General features: G+C 43.4%; 3 protein-coding genes across 5 annotated transcripts; all 3 read left to right on the top strand.

The window, feature by feature from the left end:
- Positions 1-3,285: 3,285 nt before the first annotated feature.
- On the top strand, positions 3,286-10,347 carry si:ch73-233f7.1 (uncharacterized protein LOC100537710 homolog). Of its 3 annotated transcripts, XM_040120710.1 has the most exons (5): positions 3,286-5,604; positions 5,695-5,808; positions 8,927-8,985; positions 9,201-9,319; positions 9,775-10,347. In XM_040120710.1, exons 1-5 carry the CDS (start codon positions 3,286-3,288, stop codon positions 10,077-10,079), a joined length of 2,916 nt encoding a protein of 971 aa, XP_039976644.1. In that variant the 3' UTR covers positions 10,080-10,347. The 3 variants fall into 3 exon arrangements, with proteins under 3 accessions (XP_039976644.1, XP_039976643.1, XP_039976642.1); XM_040120709.1 differs by having other exon boundaries at positions 3,286-5,808; XM_040120708.1 differs by having other exon boundaries at positions 3,286-5,808; positions 9,201-9,328.
- A 5,809-nt stretch (positions 10,348-16,156) lies between these two features.
- pcdhb (protocadherin b) lies at positions 16,157-19,311 on the top strand. Its single transcript, XM_040120597.1, is given in 5 exon segments — positions 16,157-16,170; positions 16,268-16,321; positions 16,592-18,484; positions 18,486-18,924; positions 19,306-19,311. Coding segments are annotated over 5 exon segments (2,406 nt in total).
- Positions 19,312-19,430: 119 nt separating this feature from the next.
- On the top strand, positions 19,431-21,939 carry LOC120785722 (protocadherin alpha-C2). Its single transcript, XM_040120596.1, is given in 2 exon segments — positions 19,431-21,857; positions 21,859-21,939. Coding segments are annotated over 2 exon segments (2,508 nt in total).
- The last annotated feature ends 1,195 nt before the right edge of the window (positions 21,940-23,134 follow it).

The raw sequence follows: 23,134 nt of genomic DNA, 5'->3' as shown, positions 1-23,134 counted from the left end.
TGGGTTTTTTATATTTCTTGTAAAAATAAACGGAATCCATCTTAATCTATAATAATCAACCGCTATATGTTTGTTTGTTTATCTTTGTTTACCTTTATGTCCTTGTGTTTCCCTGAAACTTTGTTCTCTACATACATTTATTGAGAACAACGGATTCAGTCTGATTCACATTCCTTTGGTTTCTACACACTTGGCCAATCAAAGTTGATACTGATTCCTTATTGATAAAGTCAGACAAACAAGACTTTTGTTTTCATACAATACTTTGTTTGAGCGTTGCCCTTCGATTGCTCAACAACACCCTGTTGCCGAGACCTGTCACTGAGATTACAATGGGCCCACTTGTTTCCACACAGTTTTACAGTGTCGGACAGTACCCAGTAGATGGAGCCACAAGATCACGAATGAAACAAAAAAACCCCCCCAATGATTCAGTCGGCTTCGCTTGAACACATTGCGGGGCAAATCAAACGTAGCCTGTCCCTGCTCAAACGGAAACCCTTGAAAAAAGGTTAAACAGGTGCTCCTTTATTTTTAAGCGTGTGAAAGAATGAGTGAAAACTATCCAACCATTAGTTCCTCCCCATCCCTGTCACCAGCCATCGCCACCTTCTCAACCTGCCACACACACGCTCGAGGGGAGTGGAGCAAAGGGTCACGGTCAGGTGGTCGCTGAGCGGTACTCCAGGGAAAGTAATGGCTGTCTCTCTGTCGGACAATGGGGTGAGCGAGGCGATAGGGGCGGATGAGACCAGCTTAATGCTCCGTGTAATGCATGTTAATGTAGTTCAGGCACCGAGGGACCGCCGGCCGCAGTGCTCAGGGATTATTTATCACAAAACATTTGTATTCTTCCGTCGGAGAACGGTTGATCCCGGATAGCTGCACACTAATCCTTCACTCCGTTAATTAAAAAGAAGGAGAAAGCAATGGAACTGATGGTGGTGATTTTTTTTTCCTTTTCCAGAAATGTAATCATTTCTGGAGAAGCTTAACCATCTGCTTGAGGTTAAGTCTGCAAGCAGATTGTGTTTTCTGCTTATTTAAACCTGGGGATTTTTGTTTTTTTTTTTTTCTGAAAAGGGGAGGTTGTTGCATTTCGAGGGCTGGTTGTTGGACAGATAAGTCAGGAACAACTTCTATTCCGAGGGAAAGTACAAGTGATACTTATTATCTAACATCTCATTCCAAAATGAGTGTTTACTCATTTGATAGCACTGCGGTTTTTAGTCAGAAATATGTCGTGACCTTTGTTATCCCCTTTGAAATACCAGACTGAACATGAATTATGCAGCAACTACATCACACACACACACATTCCCTGATTCCTAGATTATTATTCTCTTAGCTGCTTAAAAGAGAGATGTCAGAAACAACCACTGTCTCCAAACGGAAGAATTCCCACTAGCCCCGTTTGATCTTTCCACTGACAATATCACAACAACATTACACATTAGTGTCGCTAATCGGTTCCCCCCGATCATTCTCACAGAGGACCAACCGTCGAGACCATTTTCAACAGAGGACGCAGTCATCAGGTTTAGGGGGCAGTTTAACAGAAAGTGCAGCGTTTAGTGTAAAAGAAAATGTTGCTCTTAGGAAGCAGTGATATTTGTTTCTCGTTCTTTCTTTCTCATCTTCCTCTCGTCCCTTTTCCTTCTTTTTTTTTAGCAGCTAACGAGCCCAGCGCTGCCCAGGGGCCGATGGGCTGTGTCGTCAGTCCCAAGAAGAGTCTTTCAGATTTCAAGCCACCGTTTTACATTAGGATGCCACTCGTGTCTGTGCGGAGACGAACCCGAATTCACAAAGGCATCCTTTAGCTTCTCTCTCCCTCTCCCTGCGGTTCGGTGGTTGTCCAACTGACCAGGATTAACAGGGAAAAGGATGAGATCTGAACAAACATGTGCCGCACTCTAAAGAGGCCCGAGTTGTCCTCTTTGTCCCTATAAAAAAACACTATAGTGCTCAGTGTTAGTACTTTGATCTACTGAAGTCATTTATACTGTAGTCAAAGACTTCAGTCCACGAAAACACTCCCCAGCATTCATGCGCGCCTCTTTCTGCTAACCCCTGTACTGTAAACACATCACCGATGTGATATTCATCTAATCCCAACTGTAATACCTGATTACAGACAAGTATGATTAAGGTTTTATTACATTGCTTTTATGTTGATTGTGTGTTCAGACCTACTTAAGTGAATTAAAGTCGTGTAATGCGTATTTGTATGAGTGTATCGCCCACTCATGATTGTCACTATAATCATTTTAAGCTTCAAAATGTCGCTCACACTCATTTAAATATTGATTAAAATTGAATACCCTGACCCATCAAAGATTCTTTTTATAAAACCCAATTTCGTGTGTGATGATTAATGAATGGGGCTGTTTTTTTTCAATGTGGACATTCCTCTTCAAAGGGCTCTCATTAAAAAGCATTATGGAATCCCAGGAGCCTGTTGGCAGTGGCCACTGGCCTGTGTATTGTTGTTTTCTTCACTGCAACATGTAATGGTAGATCCCCAGATGGATACTTTATTCTTTTATTCTGAAGCCATAGTGGGAGTTATAATGAATCAAAGTAAAAAAAATAATGGTGGCTACAACCGCCATCCTGCGCCTGTGGGGCACTGTGGTCACCAAGACAAATCCTTGTCCATCCTCATCACTTAACTGCAGCCTAGAAAACGACACTCACAACACAATTTGTCCCCTAATCCAAATCTGGCTCTGACGTCTGGTGTCAAATTTACGCCTCCTACACTCTTTAATAGGTCAGAGGAACAGACACGAGGATGAGAAAGGGTTAAACGTCTACAGTAATTAGAGCCGCACTTCTCGTCTGCGTCCTCCAATGCCGAGCTGCAAGAAGCTACGCCCCCCCTCTCCCTCTCTCTCTCTCTCTCTCTCTCTCGCTCTCTCTCTCTCTCACACACACACACACACACACACACACACACACACACACACACACACACACACACACACACACACACACGCCTCCCCACCAGCTCCTCCGTGTGTCTAATACACTGGAAAATCAAAGCGCAAGCCTCCCCCGTTCACACACCACCGGTGTTGAGCTTGGAGCACAACAGAGAGATAGAGGGAGATAGAGGTGCTTTCGCTCTCCTCTTCCGTCTCCTCAGCTTAACTATCCAGTAAAGTTATCCATAAACATAGATGTTACAAACTTATATGTGAAGATTTTTTTTCTTTTTACTCGGGACATGGCTTTATAAGGAGGAAGATGTCTGGGTGAGGTGATTTTACGCACGGTGCTGAAATGGATCACAGATTCTCCAGAGGCAGTTGGGTACCGGTGACTGGGCTGGTTATATGTCTGCTTCTGTGCGCGTGTGTAGTGGACCTGGTTCTTGCGCAAATTCGGTACTCTATACCCGAAGAGCTGGAGCATGGAGCTTTTGTGGGCAACATCGCCGAAGACCTGGGCTTGGACGTGGCCAAGCTCTCAGCCCGTCGGTTTCGTATAGTCTCCGGCGCAAATAAGCAGTATTTAGAAGTGAACTTGGAGAATGGCATTCTCTTCGTCAATGAAAAGATAGACAGAGAGGAGTTGTGTGAACGAAGCCCGAGCTGTTTTTTACACTTGCAAGTGGTTATTGAAAACCCGTTAGAACTGTACAGAGTGGAAGTGGAGATTTTAGATGTGAACGACAACTCCCCCAGTTTCCCATGGAGCGAGTTCAATCTTGACATCACAGAATCGGCCGCGCCCGGCTCCTGCTTCCCGTTGGAGAGCGCACAGGACCAGGACGTGGGCACCAACTCTCTGCGCTCCTACCAGCTAAGCGCGAACGAGCACTTCATACTGAACATCCAGACGCGCAATGATGGAAGCAAGTTTGCTGAGCTCGTGCTGGACACCCCACTGGACCGGGAACAGCAGAAAAAACATGAAATGGTCCTAACAGCCTTTGATGGGGGGTCACCGGAACGCTCTGGGACAGCGTTGATAACTATTACGGTGTTGGACGCAAACGATAACATGCCCGTGTTTGACCGCTCAGTTTACCGGGCGAGCCTGGTAGAGAACGCACCGAGGGGCACGCTGGTGCTGAAGCTGAACGCCACAGACCTGGATGAGGGCTCTAACGGGGAGGTGACCTACGCGTTCAGCGGGCACGCGCCACTCAAGGTGCGCGAACTGTTCAGCGTGGACCCGTACACGGGTGAAATCCGAGTGAAGGGTATTGTGGATTACGAGAAAGCCAGCGTATATGAGCTGTACGTGCAGGCAAAAGACAGGGGACCCTCCGCTGTGGCAGTGCACAGTAAAGTACTGGTGGACATCCTGGATGTGAATGACAACGCGCCCGAAGTCATCCTCACATCAGTGTCCACTCCCGTCCAGGAAGACGCGCCACCGGGCACGGTGATAGCTGTGATCAGTGTCATGGACCGGGACTCGGGGGAGAACGGGAACGTTGATTGCCAGATTCCGAGCAACGTGCCCTTTCAGCTCCATTCGTCGTTCAAAAACTACTATACTCTGGTGACGAGCGAGTTTCTGGACAGGGAAGCGGTGTCCGAGTACAACATCACCCTCACAGCCCGCGACTTGGGCTCCCCTTCGCTCTCCACCAGGAAAACCATCCTCGTCCAAGTGTCTGATATTAACGACAACCCCCCGCGGTTCTCTCAACCTTCATACACTGTTTATGTGACCGAGAATAACGCCCCGGGCGCTTCCATTTGCTCCGTAACTGCATTCGACCCCGATTCTAACCAGAACGCCTATCTGTCTTATTCTATTCTCGAGGGTCAGATTCAGGGCATGCCCGTGTCCACTTATGTCTCCATCAACTCTGACAACGGCAATATCTACGCACTGCGCTCTTTTGATTATGAGCAACTTCGAAACTTTCAGATTCTGGTTCAGGCGCAGGACGCTGGTTTCCCCCCGCTCGCCAGTAATGTCACAGTCAACGTCTTTGTCTTGGACCAGAACGACAATGCACCTGTTATTGTATCGCCGCTGCCTAAAAACGGCACCGTGGCCACAGAGGTGGTTCCACGGTCAGTAGACGCTGGGTATCTGGTTACCAAAATAACGGCGTTAGACGCGGACGCAGGGCAGAATTCCCGGCTGTCCTATCAGGTATTGCAGGCTACAGACCCGGGACTGTTCAGCGTGGCTCTGTACACCGGCGAAATCAGGACCATTCGCCGGTTAGTGGAAAAGGACGCCACAAGGCAAAGGCTGGTAATATTAGTCAAGGACAACGGGCAGCCGCCGCTCTCCGCCACCGTTTCCATTCTCCTCACAGTGGTAGACAGTGTGCCCGAGTCGCTGTCAGATTTCGGAGACCTCACACTCAGCCCACAGCCCCCCTCAAACCTCGCTCTCTACTTGATCGTGTCCCTGAGCACAATATCGCTGATATTCCTGGTGGCGATCATCGTGCTGGCCGCGGTGAAATGCTACAAGGACAGGGAGACCCTGAGCGGATACAACCTGCCCCCGTTCGCCTGCTGCTGTTGCGGGGGGTTTCAGCCTGAGCCGCCCCCGGAGGTGTTCAAGAAATCCAACCTCAACCTGCAGATTTCATCCGCGGCCAAAGTGCCCACAAACTGCATGGAGGTGAATGGGAACAGCGGTCTCTCTCAGTCGTATTGTTATAAAGTGTGCCTGACGCCCGAATCTGCCAAAAGTGACTTTATGTTTCTGAAGCCGTGCAGCCCCGGCAGCACGCCGAGGAACAACGAGGCGAGGAGCGCAGAAAACTCGTGGAACACACAAAGCCGGAGCGCATCTGTGAACAACGGAGCAACTACTCCCAACGAGGTATGGTGGAAACAGAGTATAACAGCTACAGGACGCCGGTGCGTACCTTGTTCATTTAAATCCGCCTGTTTCCCTCACTGCCCCAGCAAAATCCATCTCCGTTTTCTATCTGCTAAGAATCTAGACTGTGACATTCTCCCGTGAAGGTCAAATCACGCCTGCCAGACAGATCTGTAACTCACACTGAGCAAAAAGTGAGCAAAGCCTTGATTCCCCCCTCTCTTGTTAATGAGTGTGTTACACAGCATGTCGCCCCCATTGTTTTTTTTAATGATGGCAATCATTTATCCTAATTGCGCTGCCTATGGTAATGTTTTGCACCCGGGGAATGAAACGTGACGATAGGAGACTACATTTTAATTGACATGTAAACGAAAGTGTAAAGCTCTGTCTTGCGAGGAGCATATGCTGTGCACGTACCGTGTCTTATCATCTGTATAGAATGAAGTGAGATATCAATTACTGTGTGAGAGGAAGCGGAGACGTAGTTCAAGCGGACTCCCCTATTCAGGCTTGACACGTTTTTGATTTACACGTGGAAAAAGCTTTCAACAGTAATTCATGAATCTAATTATAATAGCTTGTGACCTGCGAGATGAATGTCCTCATCACCCGGTGTCCTTGCACCATACTTTTCACGCAGCGTGGGAACACACACACACACACACACACACACACACACACACACACACACACACACACACACACACACACACACACACACACACACACACCTGCTACCAGCGCATCTACCTGAGTTTGAACAAAAAGTCAAGGTTATATACATGACGGACAAGGTGAATGGCGGTTGTGTGAATTCACATTGTGGTGGGTCAGACAATTCTTGTTCGATCAGTCGGGTTTGCAACACGCCCTCTTGTTTTCAAACTAACAATATAGGACAGATAACCTCTCTAACTATGCCTCAAGGGCACAAGCACGGCCGAACCATTATGCTACACACAATGTGGCGTATTCGTAAAGGGGGGGGGTGTCCATTATTGATGAAAAATGGCAAAAGGCCGGTTTTGGGGAGACAGGGGAGGACATCGAGAGGGGAGGGGGCAAGGACAAGGCGGGACTGAGACGTGGGACGCCTGTAGATCGGCCCCGGCGTTGTCCTCTGAATGCGAGGAGAGAGGGAGGGAGGGAGGGAGGGAGATGTGGCTTCATATTTGTCGAGCAAGGACTGGGAAGAGGAGGGGGTGAAATAGAAGGAGGTGGGAGGAAGGAGACAAGGAGAGAAGGGAATTTACGGAGGCAGGATGTCTACATCAGTGTTTTCTAATTCTAATAGACGGGGCAGCAGACCGTACATGTGTGCGTATTGCTCATTGTCCTCTGCCTGTTTTCATCAAAAGGCAGAGGGACAAAGACTCAGCGCCCTGATACCAGACTCCACTAGGCAGACTGAGAAATGTCAGTTCGGTCACTGGCACATGCACCTCTGGCCACGAGAGGGATTTCGAGGTCGCGGTGATTGTCTCTGCCCGCAGCTACGCTCCTTCAGGAGCAAACGTCCTTCCTACCGCTAATTGGTTCCCCTAATTCACCCGGCGGTGTCCCCCAGCGCACCCACACGAGTCTCCGCGAGGTCGTCGGTGACACATTAAATCTCAAAGACGAATCGCAATGAAACTATCTGAGCATTACACAGAGTAAGTACATGGGCCCGCCTCAGTTGATGTATTGAAGGTGAAAAGAGAGATTAAACACACACCCAAGCGTGTAAGGCTCCCGGGACAGGTGGACGCATGTGTGTAAGTGCGCGTTGAGCCGTCTCGCGTTGTGCACAAAGGCTACAGCTGCAAGGACCGCAAACTTTTCAAGGCTCTCTCTGAGACTTTTAATTAAAAACCTTGCTCGAGGAGCATCAGGCAAATATTAATGTAAAATGATGCATAAAATCCACAAAACAATGACGTGTGTAATTTTCTTAATTTCCTCCCTGGCACGGTTTCCTTTGAAGATTAAAATCATGTTTCGTTTCATCCCGGTGGGGTTCTAATTGGTTTTGTGCGTAGTTGGCGAGGAGTGTATTTTGAATACCGATTCTAATAATACGCTTACGTCGCATCCTCCTTGTTAACAACTTTAAGTGAATTAATAGAGCGTGGAATCCATACTGGGAGACTCAGACGCGGAATAAATATCACTCGGGTGCTCTGCTTCAACCCCTCCCGCTGCGCCACAGAGGATAAAAGCAAAACTAAGTGACAGGCGAGTCGTAGCTGAGGGCAACAGCGCCTCTGCTCTTAAAAAGAAATATGTTCTGTCAAGCATCCACAGGGCGGCAGCCACGATCCATCTGAAAACAGTCATGCCTCCATTTCAGGACAGACACAATGATAGACCGCTCCTCATGTCAATTACCACCGGTGGTGGGAAGCAACTCAGTGAATTTACTCTAGTACTGTGCTTAAGTATAATTTTTAAGTACGTTTACTTGAGTATTTCCATTATATACTACTTTGTTCTTCCACTCCACTTATCTCCACTACATTTCAGAGGGAACTATTGTACTTTCTACTTTGACAGCTTCGGTTACAAGTAACTTGGAGATGAAGATTTTACACAAGGGATAATATAACAAGCTTTTAAAATACAACACATCGTTAAAGATTAAACGACTGGTTTCCAGCCCTTTTGGCTTCTGACGTCTTACAAAAAAAGCAGTGTGTAGTCGGGGTCACATTTCAGATGTCTGAGTTCTTACTAGTGATTTTTTTTCCCTCTAAACCTCTCAAATTATTTCATTTCAATTAGTGTTAAAATGATCCAATATCTCAACAAAAATAAGTCAGAGGGACCAAACCAGTACTTTTACTTTAATACTTTAACTACATTTTGCTGCTAATACTTTCGTACTTTAAGTGGGATTTTTCATGCAGGATTTTTACTTGTGATGGAGTAATTTTACAGTGTTGTATATGTACTTCCACTTCAAGAGGCCAGAATCAACAGACATGCTATCAAAACCGGTTGGACTGAAACTAATTTTGAAAAGAGAAATTTCTCACAGTAGACCTGAGCAGTGACATTGTGGTAATTTGTGCATTTACATGATGATTTTGTAATTTTTATTAAGTTGACATTCTGTCATGCTCTTTCTTTGCAGCTGAAGCAGCCGAACACAGACTGGACTCTCACAAAAAATCAGAACTCCTCCCTTAAAAGGTACCGTTTTGACCTCTGACCTTTGCATGTTGTCTACCCAATGTAAAGCAACCTTACGTTTCTCTCAGTATGACTTTGTGTTTAAGCATAATGCTCACATAAAGAGCTGAAGTAGATGGTCTGGATTGAAATCACTCATCTTAAACTGGATATAGATGTTGATTTTACATCTGAGTAAAGTTTGTTGAAGTCACAGAGTGGTATCTTGCTCGTAGCTACAACTCCATCAACATGGATGGCACCCTTATGCGTAAGGCCATGCATGCAGACCCAGAAAACTATGTCACCTCCATGGCACCGGGACAGTACTGGACCTGGGGTACTCACATGAGAGGCATGAAAGGTAAGACAGGCTAAACACACTGCACCACAAACAGCATTCATCAACACTACTAACATTTAGGGTTGGATATGTATTTCCAGAATATTGTTTATACCCCGACACAATCACTGTATATAACACAGTACACCTCCATGCTTTTATGCAATGACATTCTGTTTTCCTTTGTTGTTCCCTTCATTGCTCTGTTGGTAAAGTCTTAGCTTGCCTCCACCTCCACCAACACAAGCAGGGTTACATTCAGATGATTATGGTTCTGTTTTTGTGTTTTTGTTGCTGATCTCCTCTTTTGTTGTGTGTCACTGTTTACTGTCCTGATTGCAAAGCACTGATTTTTTGTTTTAGAAAAATGCTATGCAAATTACCAAAGCAGTACAGCAGTAAGTCCGCACTGTATAATTAAATACTTGCTCCTCCTCTACTTTCTTTTTACTTGTGTCATACTACAGAATATAAGATGTCTCCTTCTACCAGTGGGGTCCCCTCTCGCCCCTGGACTCCTCGGTGCACACCTCCTCCCCAGCAGCAGCAGCCTTCGATTCCCTCCCACCCTCACCCACACCCGCCACCTGACTACCACCACAACGTGTACATCCCTGGTACACCATCGGGCTTTTGCACCCTGAGGCCTGCTGTACAGCGAAGCGAACTGGACGTCCACAATTCCTTCTCCACCTTCGGCAAGAAGCGACGTCTTCAGATGTCCCCCCAGGGAGAGGCTGCCATCATAAATAATGACCTGTACAACGACTGACTTTTAAATGACTGTCTGAATGGATGATGAAAATGATGGATAACCTCACATGAATACTGAGGAAGAAAACATTCAGTACATTAATTAATGAACATAAATATGATTTATAGGTGGTATGAAAAGTACAGAGGGTGCAATTCACTGAGTAAGAGAGATAATGAATGAGCATTCCAGTTTGGCTAAAATGCTGAAGGGAAATAATGTGACGACTATTTATGTGACAAGCCACTGCAACGTGGTAATTTTATGTGTCTGCCTATTATTATTATTATTATTATTATTATTATTATTATTTAGACAATCAAACTGGAGCAGCAGTTACATCCAAAATGTTTTGAAAAGCATTAGTGGACAATAATTTTGCACATCCTTATGAATTTATATTTTTAAGTCTTATTCAAGAAAGGATTTTTTTTTCTTTTTGTATGTTTGCTAACAGAGCTTGCGTGAATATGACAAATATCATGATAATGTATATGCAAGCTGCAACATCATGCAGACAGCTGTAAAGACGGGGGATTTCCCCCACACATGTACTGTATACATTTATGAAAATAAAGTATTTTTTTCACATGGTCTTTCTTATGTCTCTTAAGTGTGCACGTGTGGCCTGCTGTAAATTCATAAAAACCCAACCCACGCACCCAAACACAGATTCGCTCGATCCACATGCACAGAGCATTTATATATAAGTTTGCTAGATCTATGTTTAATTAGCTCGAGTCAATTATTTTGGGGTGAAAAAGTTACTCTTACAGGGGCGGAAAGCTTTTCGCCTCGGTAAGCTGTTTTCCACAGTGAGGAATAAACATAGTAAAATGCTAACATATGCTAATCGGCGTGCTCGCATTTCCATTTACCCGCAGAGAATAGTAGTGTTCATTAACTGAACAAACAGGACCTCCTTTCTTGAAATATCACTTCAATTAAGACCACCAACACGAACACAGGCGTTTGGGGAAGGGGGGCTCCGCTCCAAATGCCACACCTGGATGTGAGCAAGGAGGCCCGTGGCTCCTCTCTCTCTGCCCTTTTACATCCTACTTCTCAGGGAATTAGTTGCCACCTTCAACAGATGAGAGCCGGCCCCTGGCCAGAAATGAGCGGGGTAATTAGGTCGTGTTCGGTTAAAAAGGAAACGGGCGTCCACAGAGAGCGCGGAGGGGAGCAGGCTAACCTTCTCTGAGGTAAGGTGATCCGCAGGGACGGCTGAATGGGCGGCCGTATTTATTTAGGTCAGCTTACTTTCACATGAGCGAGGGATGGAGCTCTGTTCCTACAGAAGAGCTTGTGTCACTTTCTGACACAAGAGTAAAAAAAAAAACAAAGTAAAAAAAAACAAAACCTTTTCAAAAACATGAAATTCATGTTTATGTCCACACCCAGAGACCAAACCAAACAGGCTCATACACATTTCAGTTTATTTTTTATTACCACTGGTTCTTTTGTGAACGGCTGTAATTTCGTCAGTTGAACACCAGGGGGCACGTCTGACGCAAATTATGTTGGATTTAATGCTTTGGAGGCAATTTGTATTACTGTGATAAATAATTTTATCACAGTAATACATGTTTAAAGTATCAAAAGTAAAACTACTCATTATGCAGAAAAATTGCCCCTTGGAGTGTTATACTATAATGCTTTATATAATACTCTATATAATATTAGTGAATTAGTGATGCATTGATGTGCAAGAAACATTTGAATGTTGCAGCTGATTGGCGTGATTGAACTACTTTATTTGCTTCTTTAACCTATAACAAAGCAGCACATTTTAGAAACTGATGTTTTTATGTCAACATCTTGATCTGCAAAATGAACTATACTAAATATAGCTGTCAGATATGTGTAGTGAAGTAAAAGGTACAATATTTCACCCTGAAATGCAGTGGATTAGAAGTATAGAGTGGCATTAATGGAAATACTCAAGTAAAGTACAAGTACTTCAAATCTGTACTTAAGTAAAGTAGTCGAGTAAATGTACTTAGTTACATTCCACTACGGCTTGTAAATCAGGCTTATTAAAGAATATCACTCTTGACATGTGGAATCCCACAAGCAACATGCTTGTGATTCATTTATATCCCAGCGTGAGAAACTGTAGATAAAAATGGAGCTAATAGAGTTTTTTCTACCATATCAAATAAAGGGTACTTGTTAGGTTTTTAGTTTAAATGGCAGTCCAGTAGTGGATCCTGGAAATGTATTCATCATTGATTCATACCCACTCACAATATATGTACCTATGATGAGCATTTGCACCATCTTTTAACACTGGTTTGGCAACAGATTTGTCCAGCAGAGGGCGGCATTGAGTAAGAATCATTCCAGAAAAAAACAAAGAGGGCTAGAGGAGTAGGTTCATTTTAAAAGTAAAATCAGGGACCGTGGGGCTGGGAGGATAAAATGACATTAACCCAAACAGTGCAAGACAAAATAGGGAGATTGGCTGAATGCATTTGTAGGAAGGAAAGGAGAAACAACTGAGAGGGGAGGCAGGAGAGGCAGAGGAACTTATTTAGTTCTCTTCTCTCTCTTTTTTGAGCCATACACATATTCTAAAGCAACATACAATAGCATATCAATAGCAAGATTGGCCACTGATGGAAAGTATCTGGATGCATTTTAATGTAATACACTTAAGCTCAATTGTGAGGGTAACTGTACTTTACATGGGTGTTTTTCTAGTACTTTATAGTTCTACTCCACTACATTCCATGCAGTCCCCTGTAGCAGAGGGGACTTAATCTAACAGGTGCAATCTGTACACAACCCTTTTCCCCCTAACTCTATAGTGTACATGCTGATTCACATTTGAAGGCAGACTAAGACTACCAACTTGACTGTTTTCACTTTGCAGGCCGCAGCATGGTGGAAATGTTGATACTGTATATACTTAAAAAACTAATCTGAAAAAATAGTCAGTGGAACAATGATTAATACGTTTATTTGGAGAAGCACGTTTTCCTATTTGTGTCATCACACTCTAGGCTTTAAACCAAGCTTTTCCACAACCAACATGCACAGATTATATTTTTGGCTGTCAGAAATGCTGATTATGTCAGACAGCACATGGGCTATGAGACATAGAGATATGAATGATGGCAGGCCCCAGACAGTCGGATTGGTATCTTCAGGCAGTTTAACTATATATTATGATCACACGCTCAACTCATTCATCACAGTGCATCTATGATCCCAGAAGAGAGAATTACATCTTGCCACAAGGTTCCAAATTAACACTATATTTTCCAATTTGATTTAAGCTTGAAGTGAATCTCATTTGGATTGTATAGCACTACACTTTAGAGACTGAGTAGGATTAGCTCATTTGTTGTTGATTAATTCAGTATGAGGTTTGCATATGAGGTAGTCAAAATGACTGCCTCATATCGATGTCATAATTAGGCTTAGCTGATACTCAATGAATGGTCAAGGCTATCCCAAATTTGGCTCCTGGTGTTTGTTTTGTAGCCTTATGTTGGCTCCAGGGGGATTAAAAGAATCAACTCACCAGAAGCCATTAGCCAACTTTTAATTTCCTGTGGCTCCTCTGTTTTATATAAATGTGCACACTCAGCAGCAGAGAAACTCCCAAAAGGGAAGAATGGGATCAAACAGTGTAAAATACTGATTTAAGTGCAATAAATCTCCCTCCCTGTTTTCAAAAACAACATCAAGCAAGAGATTCAGGTAAATGCAAGTACAAAAAGCTGGTATTAGAAAATCACCACAAGTGGGATTAGTATTTTTAAGATTTACCCATTACTATTATTGTTCAAAATTAAAATTAAAATGTTTTGATTCTATTTGTTTATTTTTTAAGTGTGATTACACAAGGGTATCCAGCTTGTTTAATTCTAAAATAATGACAAAGCAATCAGCGTGTAAAGCCATTTACATCATTTACATGGATACAAAACTCAATTACATTATTTAACTTCCTCCAGTACATTTTCTATATCATTTATCCATGAGATGACACTTTTACCAGGAAAAGGGGAAGAGGCAGGGTACACACCTGAAAAAGTTGCCAGTGTATAACAGGACCACCGCACATTGAGAGGCACATTCATACTCACATTCAAACCTATAGGCAATTTAGAGTGGCCAGTTCACCAGACCTGCATGTCTTTGACCTATATACTTGTAGCAGCAAATAAGTTTTGAAGGAAATGTGATACTGGCCAGATCAAGTTTTCTATTAACTAAAGACAAAATGTTGTTGACATTTCTGGAAATTCTCAAAAATGTTAATACTGAATGCATCAGTAAAATGTTTTCTGTCAAAGTTGTTATATACTTAGACACTTGCACTTGGTTAAAGTTAGGGAAGTATCGTGGTTTCTCTGTGACACTTTTTGAGACTGTGTCAAACAGCTGTTGATTAAGTACTGTAGCAGTTCTTGATATTGTAGATTGGGTGTTATTTGATTGCGTTATGTTGTGGTACATCGTTTTAGTTCTGCCACTGTAGTGTAGAAAATAACTCCCTATGAATAGACAATTTTTCTAGTACTAAGCCACTAAATTAAAAAAAAATCCTAAAAGACAGGTTAAATGGTAGCACACTGTAGCTGAAAATCCCCCCAAATGGAACAAAGACAATCCAATTTAATCTTATTTGTTTTCCTGATGCTAAACTAAGTTTGTAATTACGCTGTTAATTTTAATATATATATATATATATATATATATATATATAACATGAAATAATTCAGTCAAGATCACTCACATCAAATAGCAAATGATGATGGCAATACAATTTGACTTGGTTCCAGTCTTGTGGATGCCCCTTGCTGCATCAAAATAGCATATCAAAACAGAAAACATGACAAGACAATTGACATATTCAGAGCACTGAAAATAATCCACTACTAGGTGAATATAAACTGAACAAACTGAAGCCTAGGGGGGTATTTCATTAACAACAGTTGCAAACAACCACCAGCAAAGAGTGAATATGAGTGTGAGGGTCTTTAAATAGGCTGCAGTGAGATGTGTTGGATGTAGTTTTGGCAGACTATCTATGAACTGACACAGAAACGTAAGCATGTCCCAGAGCGAATTCATTTCTGTTAGGGTCCTTCGTGTGTCTGGGTAAATGACATGGTTTCACTCTTGGGGATACCTCATTCTGCAGCAACATAGCAGCATATAAAGAAATTCATGACAACATAATGAAATACACTGCATATAAACCATAACCTTTTATCATATAGCTGATATACATGTGGATTCGAGTATATCTTTTGGTCTCCCTAATCCCTATCATATTCAAATATGCCACTTGATACCAAGTGTACAACACGCTGTCTAACCATTTTACATGCATCACATCCTTGGATGACTGATGGGAAGTGAGTTTTCTCTAACAGACACACACTGATAGCTAGATTATCAAAAAACCCTTTAGATACACAAAGGGGGGAGGCTGTCCTTGTGCAAATCATCTACCCACACAGACCTATAATTTTGGCTATGATTCTACCTGTAGTGAAAACGGGACCCCATAAATGGGACCAGACACTTAATACACACTACAACTATGATGCAACAACTATCTCAGACGTCACCTAAGGATTGAGGACATAAAATGAACCCTCCCTAAAACCATTTTTCTGTTGTATCTGCAATAATTGTCACTACAACTGTGCCACATAGGAAGCTTTTTGTAAGCAAGCGGTATAGGCAGCAGCATCAGCTTACATGTGTTAAAATACACACAGCATGGAAGAGAAATTGAAGCTTAGAAGATCCTCTAAAATTATGTCTAGGAGGGGAGTTTTAACAAAGGCCAGTCTTACCACTTAATTTTTGTTTCAGCAAAAAAAAAAAAAAAAAAAAAGTGTGTGTCATAAATGTCAGACATGTGATTTTTCACAGAAATATGTGTTTTTCAAGTTCCTAACAATTTTAATATATTGTATACTTTAGATTGTCTGAATTCTGTGGGACTAATCTCATCACTATTTACCAAGAAGCCAGCCAATGTGATTCATTTATGTAAAATGCATTGTGATTAGGAAGCACATGGCATTTTCACTGACAACAATCAGTTTTATCATGCATTTAAAATGAACCTTTTAAGGTGAGAAAACTGACCATCTTTCCCTTGAACAAGATTCAAAAGTAAACGAGTGAATCCTACTACTTATCATTATCATGTGAAACCATGTTTGAGCCAGCTCATGGCCAACAAGGCTGATTTCTAAACAGTTCCTGCACTATGTGCAGTCTCTGTCACATGGCGTCACTGTTGACCACTAAAGCATAATGCATCTCTCTCCCCGAAGTCATGACACACCCATTTGTAAAGGGTGTAGGACACAGCTTTCTGGAAGATATGCGTTTAATTTTCAAATTAACTTCAGGAACCTAAGACATTTAGTCAGATCATTAAAAATAAAAAAAGGCCAACAATTGTTTTTACACTCTGGATTAATTTTTCCTGCAGATGAAAGGATGAATTTTTGGGACACTGCCTTTGTCTTTTGTGCAATATGGCCCAGTGCTTTGTCTGTGACACGGTACTCCATAGAAGAGGAGATGGAAAGGGGGTCTGTTGTGGCTAATCTCGCTGCGGATTTGGGACTTGAGCCTGGTGGTCTGGCACAACGAGAGGTAAAACTTGATATTTTCACTAACAAAAAATATCTAGATTTTAACAAAAAGACAGGGGAGCTGTATATCGTGGAAAAGATGGACAGGGAATACCTTTGTCCGGCGAAACCTACATCCTGTTTTCTAAAGCTTGATGTTGTCACAGAAAGCCCCTTACGTATCTTCAACATTGAACTAGGAATAACGGACATAAACGATAACGCTCCACATTTTCGGCGAGACAGAGTAGAGCTCGACGTTTCAGAATCGGCGACACCAGGAGAGAGATTCTCCCTGCCTAATGCTGTGGATCCAGATGTTGGCATAAATACAATTAAAACATACAAACTCAGTGTCAGTGAACATTTCACCATCGAAATTCAGACGGGCAGTGATGGAACTCAGTATGTGGATCTGGTGTTGACCAAGTCATTAGACAGAGAGGAGAATGCTGTTCATAATTTAGTACTGACTGCTGTAGACGGCGGGGTTCCTGTGCGCTCCGGCACTGCCAATATTATTGTTAGAGTACAGGATACAAACGACAATCCTCCTCGGTTTGACAAGCAGAGTTACACAATTAACATGACAGAAAATTCCCCGATCGGAACCTTAGTGATGAAGGTGAACGCTACAGATCTTGATGAGGGCGTAAATTCAGAGATTGTGTACTCATTCACCCTTTACACTTCAGAAAAAACACAAGACGTCTTTGCATTGAATCCTAACACAGGGGAGATAACTGTTAAGGGTACTATTGACTATGAAGATATGAAATTTTATGAGATGCACATTGAGGCCAGAGACAAAGGGACGCACCCCTTACTGGGACAGTGTAAAGTAGTCGTCCACGTGATTGATATGAATGACAATTATCCAGACATCACCATACAATCTGTTAAAAACACAGTGGATGAGAACATCCCAGTTGGAACTATCATTGCTCTGGTGGGCATAAGTGACAGAGACACGGGCGATAATGGAAAAGTAAGCTTATCTATACATCAGCCCATGCCCTTTATTCTTAACAAGTCATCAGAAAGACCCTCGCATTATAAACTCATAGTGTCTGAGCCTTTGGATCGTGAATCGGTACCGGAATATGAAATCACACTGATAGTGACGGATGCAGGAACTCCGCCTTTATCTGATAATGAAACAATAACTGTGCATCTGCTGGATGTTAACGACAACGCGCCACAGTTCCCGCTGTCGTTTTACACCATACGTGTAATGGAGAATAACGCACCCGGGGCCTTGCTGAGTTCACTCACTGCGTTTGACCCCGACCTCCATGAAAACCAGTATCTAGTTTATTTCATCCTAGAGAAGGAGATAGCCAACACCTCCATGTCCATGCTGTTCTCCATCAATCCAGAGAACGGTAATCTTTACGCGCTGAAAACTTTTGACTATGAGATCGAGAAGGAGTTTCTTTTCCACATCGAGGCCAGAGACTCTGGCTCTCCTCCACTCAGCAGTAACGTGACCGTCCACATCATTATTGTGGACCAGAACGACAACGCTCCGGTTATCGTCTCTCCGTGGCGCGCACACGGCTCGGTGGTGGAGGACAAGATCCCCAGATCCACCGATAAAGGCTCCCTGGTTGCCAAGGTGATAGCCTTAGACACCGACTCGGTGCACAACTCTCGGATTACCTACCAGTTTCTACAGGTGACTGACGCCACCTTGTTCAGTCTGGACCAGTACAACGGAGAGATCCGGACCATGAGGATGTTCAGTTACAGAGATCCGCGCCACCAGAGACTGGTTGTTGTTGCCAAGGACAACGGGGAGCCTGCTCTCTGCTACAGTCACCATCAAGCTGTCCACAGTGGAGACCGCCGTTAAGGCCTACTCTGACATGACTGAGGTGCCTCTGGAGTATGACATCTTCTCAGACCTAAACCTGTATTTGGTGATCGGTCTGGGCTCGGTGTCGTTTCTCCTGCTCATCACCATATTGGTCACCATCGTGCTCAAGTGTCAGAAACCCAAGGCCAGCAAAGCGGCTCCTCCCTGCAGGAACAGTGTGATCAGTGAGAGGAACTCCACCATCGCAGATTCCACCTTGGTCTCCAACGATGCCTACTGGTACAGTCTGTTTCTAGCAGAGACCAGGAAAGGAAAGCTGGTGGTCAGACAGCCTCTGCCAAAGGGCTCCAGATACATCGTGTCCAGTTTACCAAGAGGCACAGGACTGACAGAGACTAGTGACTCGGCAGCTTCCACTCTGCAGGTAGGAATCCGTTACACAGACATTTGTTTTTTATATTTATCATTTTTCAGTATTAAGTATTAATTTATTTTGTATTGGAGAAATTTTTAAGTAATTAAACTTCATTAGTTAAACTAACAAAGGGTGTCGATAAATCGGATTATTCTTTTCGCCGATACTCAATTTAAACTCGCATTGATACTAATACACGACATTTTAAGGTCATGTTAAACTTAGCTGAAAGAGTCTTGAAAAACCTAAAGGGTGGCGCTGTTTTGTCAGTAAAATGCCAGCCAATGAACGCCATGACAGTGAATCGTTGTCATTAGAGCAGATCGTGAATCAACCGGAGAGCTCCGTGGTGCTGAAACACCGCTCCCAAAACGCGTCCGTCCTTTTTAGTGCTGAAATCTCCTCGGGATTAAAATCGTGTGAATATGTTTTGGATCAGAACCATTACAACACAATTCAATGCTATTGAAAATCTACATTATAAAGACTGAACTGCAGTCAACACGCACAGAGCAATGCCGTCCTTTGTGACAATGGAGTCTTGCAAAAGGTACGTGCTGCTCATTGTTCTCGTTCTTTTTTCTTTCGTTCGTAACATATCGACCTCAGTGAATCATTATTCAATACCAGAGGAAATGAAAGAAGGGTCAGTTGTAGCAAACCTTGCTACTGATCTCAGCCTGGATGTGAAAACACTGAATCAGAGGAAGATGCGTCTTGACCTCATTGCAAACAAGAAATATCTGGATGTGAACAAAGAGACTGGTGAGCTGTATATTGTTGAGAAGATTGACAGAGAATATCTTTGCCCTACAAAATCGTCAGCTTCATGCTACCTTAAACTGGAAGTAATACTAGAAAACCCATTACGAATTTTTAACATAGAAGTAGAAATCTTGGATATGAACGACAACGCCCCACAGTTTCGAAGAGACGCTATACATTTAGACATATCTGAATCGACGCCAAAGGGGGAGAGATTCTCTCTCAGCAATGCAGTTGATCCTGATGTTGGAAGCAATTCAGTGAAAACATACCGTCTGAGTGAAAGTGAACATTTTAATATTGAAGTTCAGACAGGAAGAGATGGGTCGAAGTTTGCTGATTTAATCTTGACAAAGACATTAGACCGGGAGCAGCAGGGTGTTCATAATTTAATACTTACAGCTGTAGATGGAGGCAAGCCTGCTCGTTCTGGCACTGCCAGTGTTATTGTTCGAGTATTGGACACCAATGACAACGCTCCTGCTTTTGACGAATCGATCAATACTGTTAAAATAATGGAAAATTCTCCCATCGGAAGCCTTGTTATTCACCTCAATGCAACAGACTTAGATGAGGGGTCAAATTCTGACATAACTTATTCATACAGTTTATATACATCAGAGAAAACGCAAGAAACGTTTAATCTGAACCCTTCCACTGGTGAAATCACCGTCAAGGGAATGCTAAACTATGAGGATTTTAGGATTTATGATATGGAAGTTATAGCAACCGACCATGGAGCCAATAGTTTATCAGGACAATGTACCATAAAGATTCTGGTTGAAGACATGAACGACAACCACCCGGAAATATCTATCAAGTCATTTCAGAGTCCAGTCAGTGAAAACATAGAATTGGACACAGTGATAGCTGTAGTTAGTGTCAGTGATAAAGACTCAGGGGACAATGGAGTGGTGGATCTTCATATTCCAGGTAATATGCCTTTCAAACTGAGAGAATCCTCCGATAACTATTATGAATTAGTGGTGTCAGAGCCGTTAGACCGTGAGAAGGTCGCAGAATATGACATCACTTTCACTGTCACAGACAGAGGTTCTCCTCCTTTATCTGACAATGAAACTATGACTTTAGAGCTGCTGGATGTTAACGACAATGTTCCACAGTTCCCGCTGTCGTTTTACACCATACGTGTAATGGAGAATAACGCACCCGGGGCCTTGCTGAGTTCACTCACGGCTTTTGACCCCGACCTCCATGAAAACCAGTATCTAGTTTATTTCATCCTAGAGAAGGAGATAGCCAACACCTCCATGTCCATGCTGTTCTCCATCAATCCAGAGAACGGTAATCTTTACGCGCTGAAAACTTTTGACTATGAGATCGAGAAGGAGTTTCTTTTCCACATCGAGGCCAGAGACTCTGGCTCTCCTCCACTCAGCAGTAACGTGACCGTCCACATCATTATTGTGGACCAGAACGACAACGCTCCGGTTATCGTCTCTCCGTGGCGCGCACACGGCTCGGTGGTGGAGGACAAGATCCCCAGATCCACCGATAAAGGCTCCCTGGTTGCCAAGGTGATAGCCTTAGACACCGACTCGGTTCACAACTCTCGGATTACCTACCAGTTTCTACAGGTGACTGACGCCACCTTGTTCAGTCTGGACCAGTACAACGGAGAGGTCCGGACCATGAGGATGTTCAGTTACAGAGATCCGCGCCACCAGAGACTGGTTGTTGTTGCCAAGGACAACGGGGAGCCTGCTCTCTCTGCTACAGTCACCATCAAGCTGTCCACAGTGGAGACCGCCGTTAAGGCCTACTCTGACATGACTGAGGTGCCTCTGGAGTATGACATCTTCTCAGACCTAAACCTGTATTTGGTGATCGGTCTGGGCTCGGTGTCGTTTCTCCTGCTCATCACCATATTGGTCACCATCGTGCTCAAGTGTCAGAAACCCAAGGCCAGCAAAGCGGCTCCTCCCTGCAGGAACAGTGTGATCAGTGAGAGGAACTCCACCATCGCAGATTCCACCTTGGTCTCCAACGATGCCTACTGGTACAGTCTGTTTCTAGCAGAGACCAGGAAAGGAAAGCTGGTGGTCAGACAGCCTCTGCCAAAGGGCTCCAGGTACATCGTGTCCAGTTTACCAAGAGGCACAGGACTGACAGAGACTAGTGACTCAGCAGCTTCTACTCTGCAGGTAGGAATCCGTTACACAGACATTTGTTTTTTATATTTATCATTTTTCAGTATTAAGTATTAATTTATTCTGTATTGGAGAATTTTTTAAGTAATTAAACTTCATTAGTTAAACTATCAAAGGGTGTCGATAAATCGGATTATTCTTTTCGCCGATACTCAATTTATACTCGCATTGATACTAATACACGACACTTTAAGGTCATGTTAAACTTAGCTAAAAGAGTCTTGAAAAACATAAAGGGTGGCGCTGTTTTGTCAGTAAAATGCCAGCCAATGAACGCCATGACAGTGAATCGTTGTCATTAGAGCAGATCGTGAATCAACCGGAGAGCTCCGTGGTGCTGAAACACCGCTCCCAAAACGCGTCCGTCCTTTTTAGTGCTGAAATCTCCTCGGGATTAAAATCGTGTGAATATCTTTTGGATCAGAGCCATTACAACACAATTCAATGCTATTGAAAATCTACATTATAAAGACTGAACTGCAGTCAACACGCACAGAGCAATGCCGTCCTTTGTGACAATGGAGTCTTGCAAAAGGTACGTGCTGCTCATTGTTCTCGTTCTTTTTTCTTTCGTTCGTAACATATCGACCTCAGTGAATCATTATTCAATACCAGAGGAAATGAAAGAAGGGTCAGTTGTAGCAAACCTTGCTACTGATCTCAGCCTGGATGTGAAAACACTGAATCAGAGGAAGATGCGTCTTGACATCATTGCAAACAAGAAATATCTGGATGTGAACAAAGAGACTGGTGAGCTGTATATTGTTGAGAAGATTGACAGAGAATATATTTGTCCTGCAAAGTCGTCTTGCTATCTTCGGCTGGAGGTCATACTAGAAAACCCAGTACGAATTTTTAACATAGAAGTAGAAATCTTGGATATGAACGACAACCACCCAGAAATATCTATCAAGTCATTTCAGAGTCCAGTCAGTGAAAACATAGAATTGGACACAGTGATAGCTGTAGTTAGTGTCAGTGATAAAGACTCAGGGGACAATGGAGTGGTGGATCTTCATATTCCAGGTAATATGCCTTTCAAACTGAGAGAATCCTCCGATAACTATTATGAATTAGTGGTGTCAGAGCCGTTAGACCGTGAGAAGGTCGCAGAATATGACATCACTTTCACTGTCACAGACAGAGGTTCTCCTCCTTTATCTGACAATGAAACTATGACTTTAGAGCTGCTGGATGTTAACGACAATGTTCCACAGTTCCCGCTGTCGTTTTACACCATACGTGTAATGGAGAATAACGCACCCGGGGCCTTGCTGAGTTCA

The sequence above is a fragment of the Xiphias gladius genome, chromosome 23 (assembly GCF_016859285.1).
Source record: "Xiphias gladius isolate SHS-SW01 ecotype Sanya breed wild chromosome 23, ASM1685928v1, whole genome shotgun sequence".
Classification (NCBI taxonomy): Eukaryota; Metazoa; Chordata; class Actinopteri; order Istiophoriformes; family Xiphiidae; genus Xiphias; species Xiphias gladius.
Note: the sequence above shows the minus strand (reverse complement) of the source record. Positions and strands in the feature narration are given on the sequence as shown.

Excerpts from the sequence above, each read along its gene's own strand:
- si:ch73-233f7.1 (XM_040120708.1), top strand. The coding sequence starts at position 3,286 with ATGGATCACAGATTCTCCAGAGGCAGTTGGGTACCGGTGACTGGGCTG. Across the intron at positions 8,986-9,200 it reads CAGAACTCCTCCCTTAAAAG|CTACAACTCCATCAACATGG; the intron begins GTACCGTTTTGA and ends TCTTGCTCGTAG. Across the intron at positions 9,329-9,774 it reads TCACATGAGAGGCATGAAAG|AATATAAGATGTCTCCTTCT; the intron begins GTAAGACAGGCT and ends GTCATACTACAG.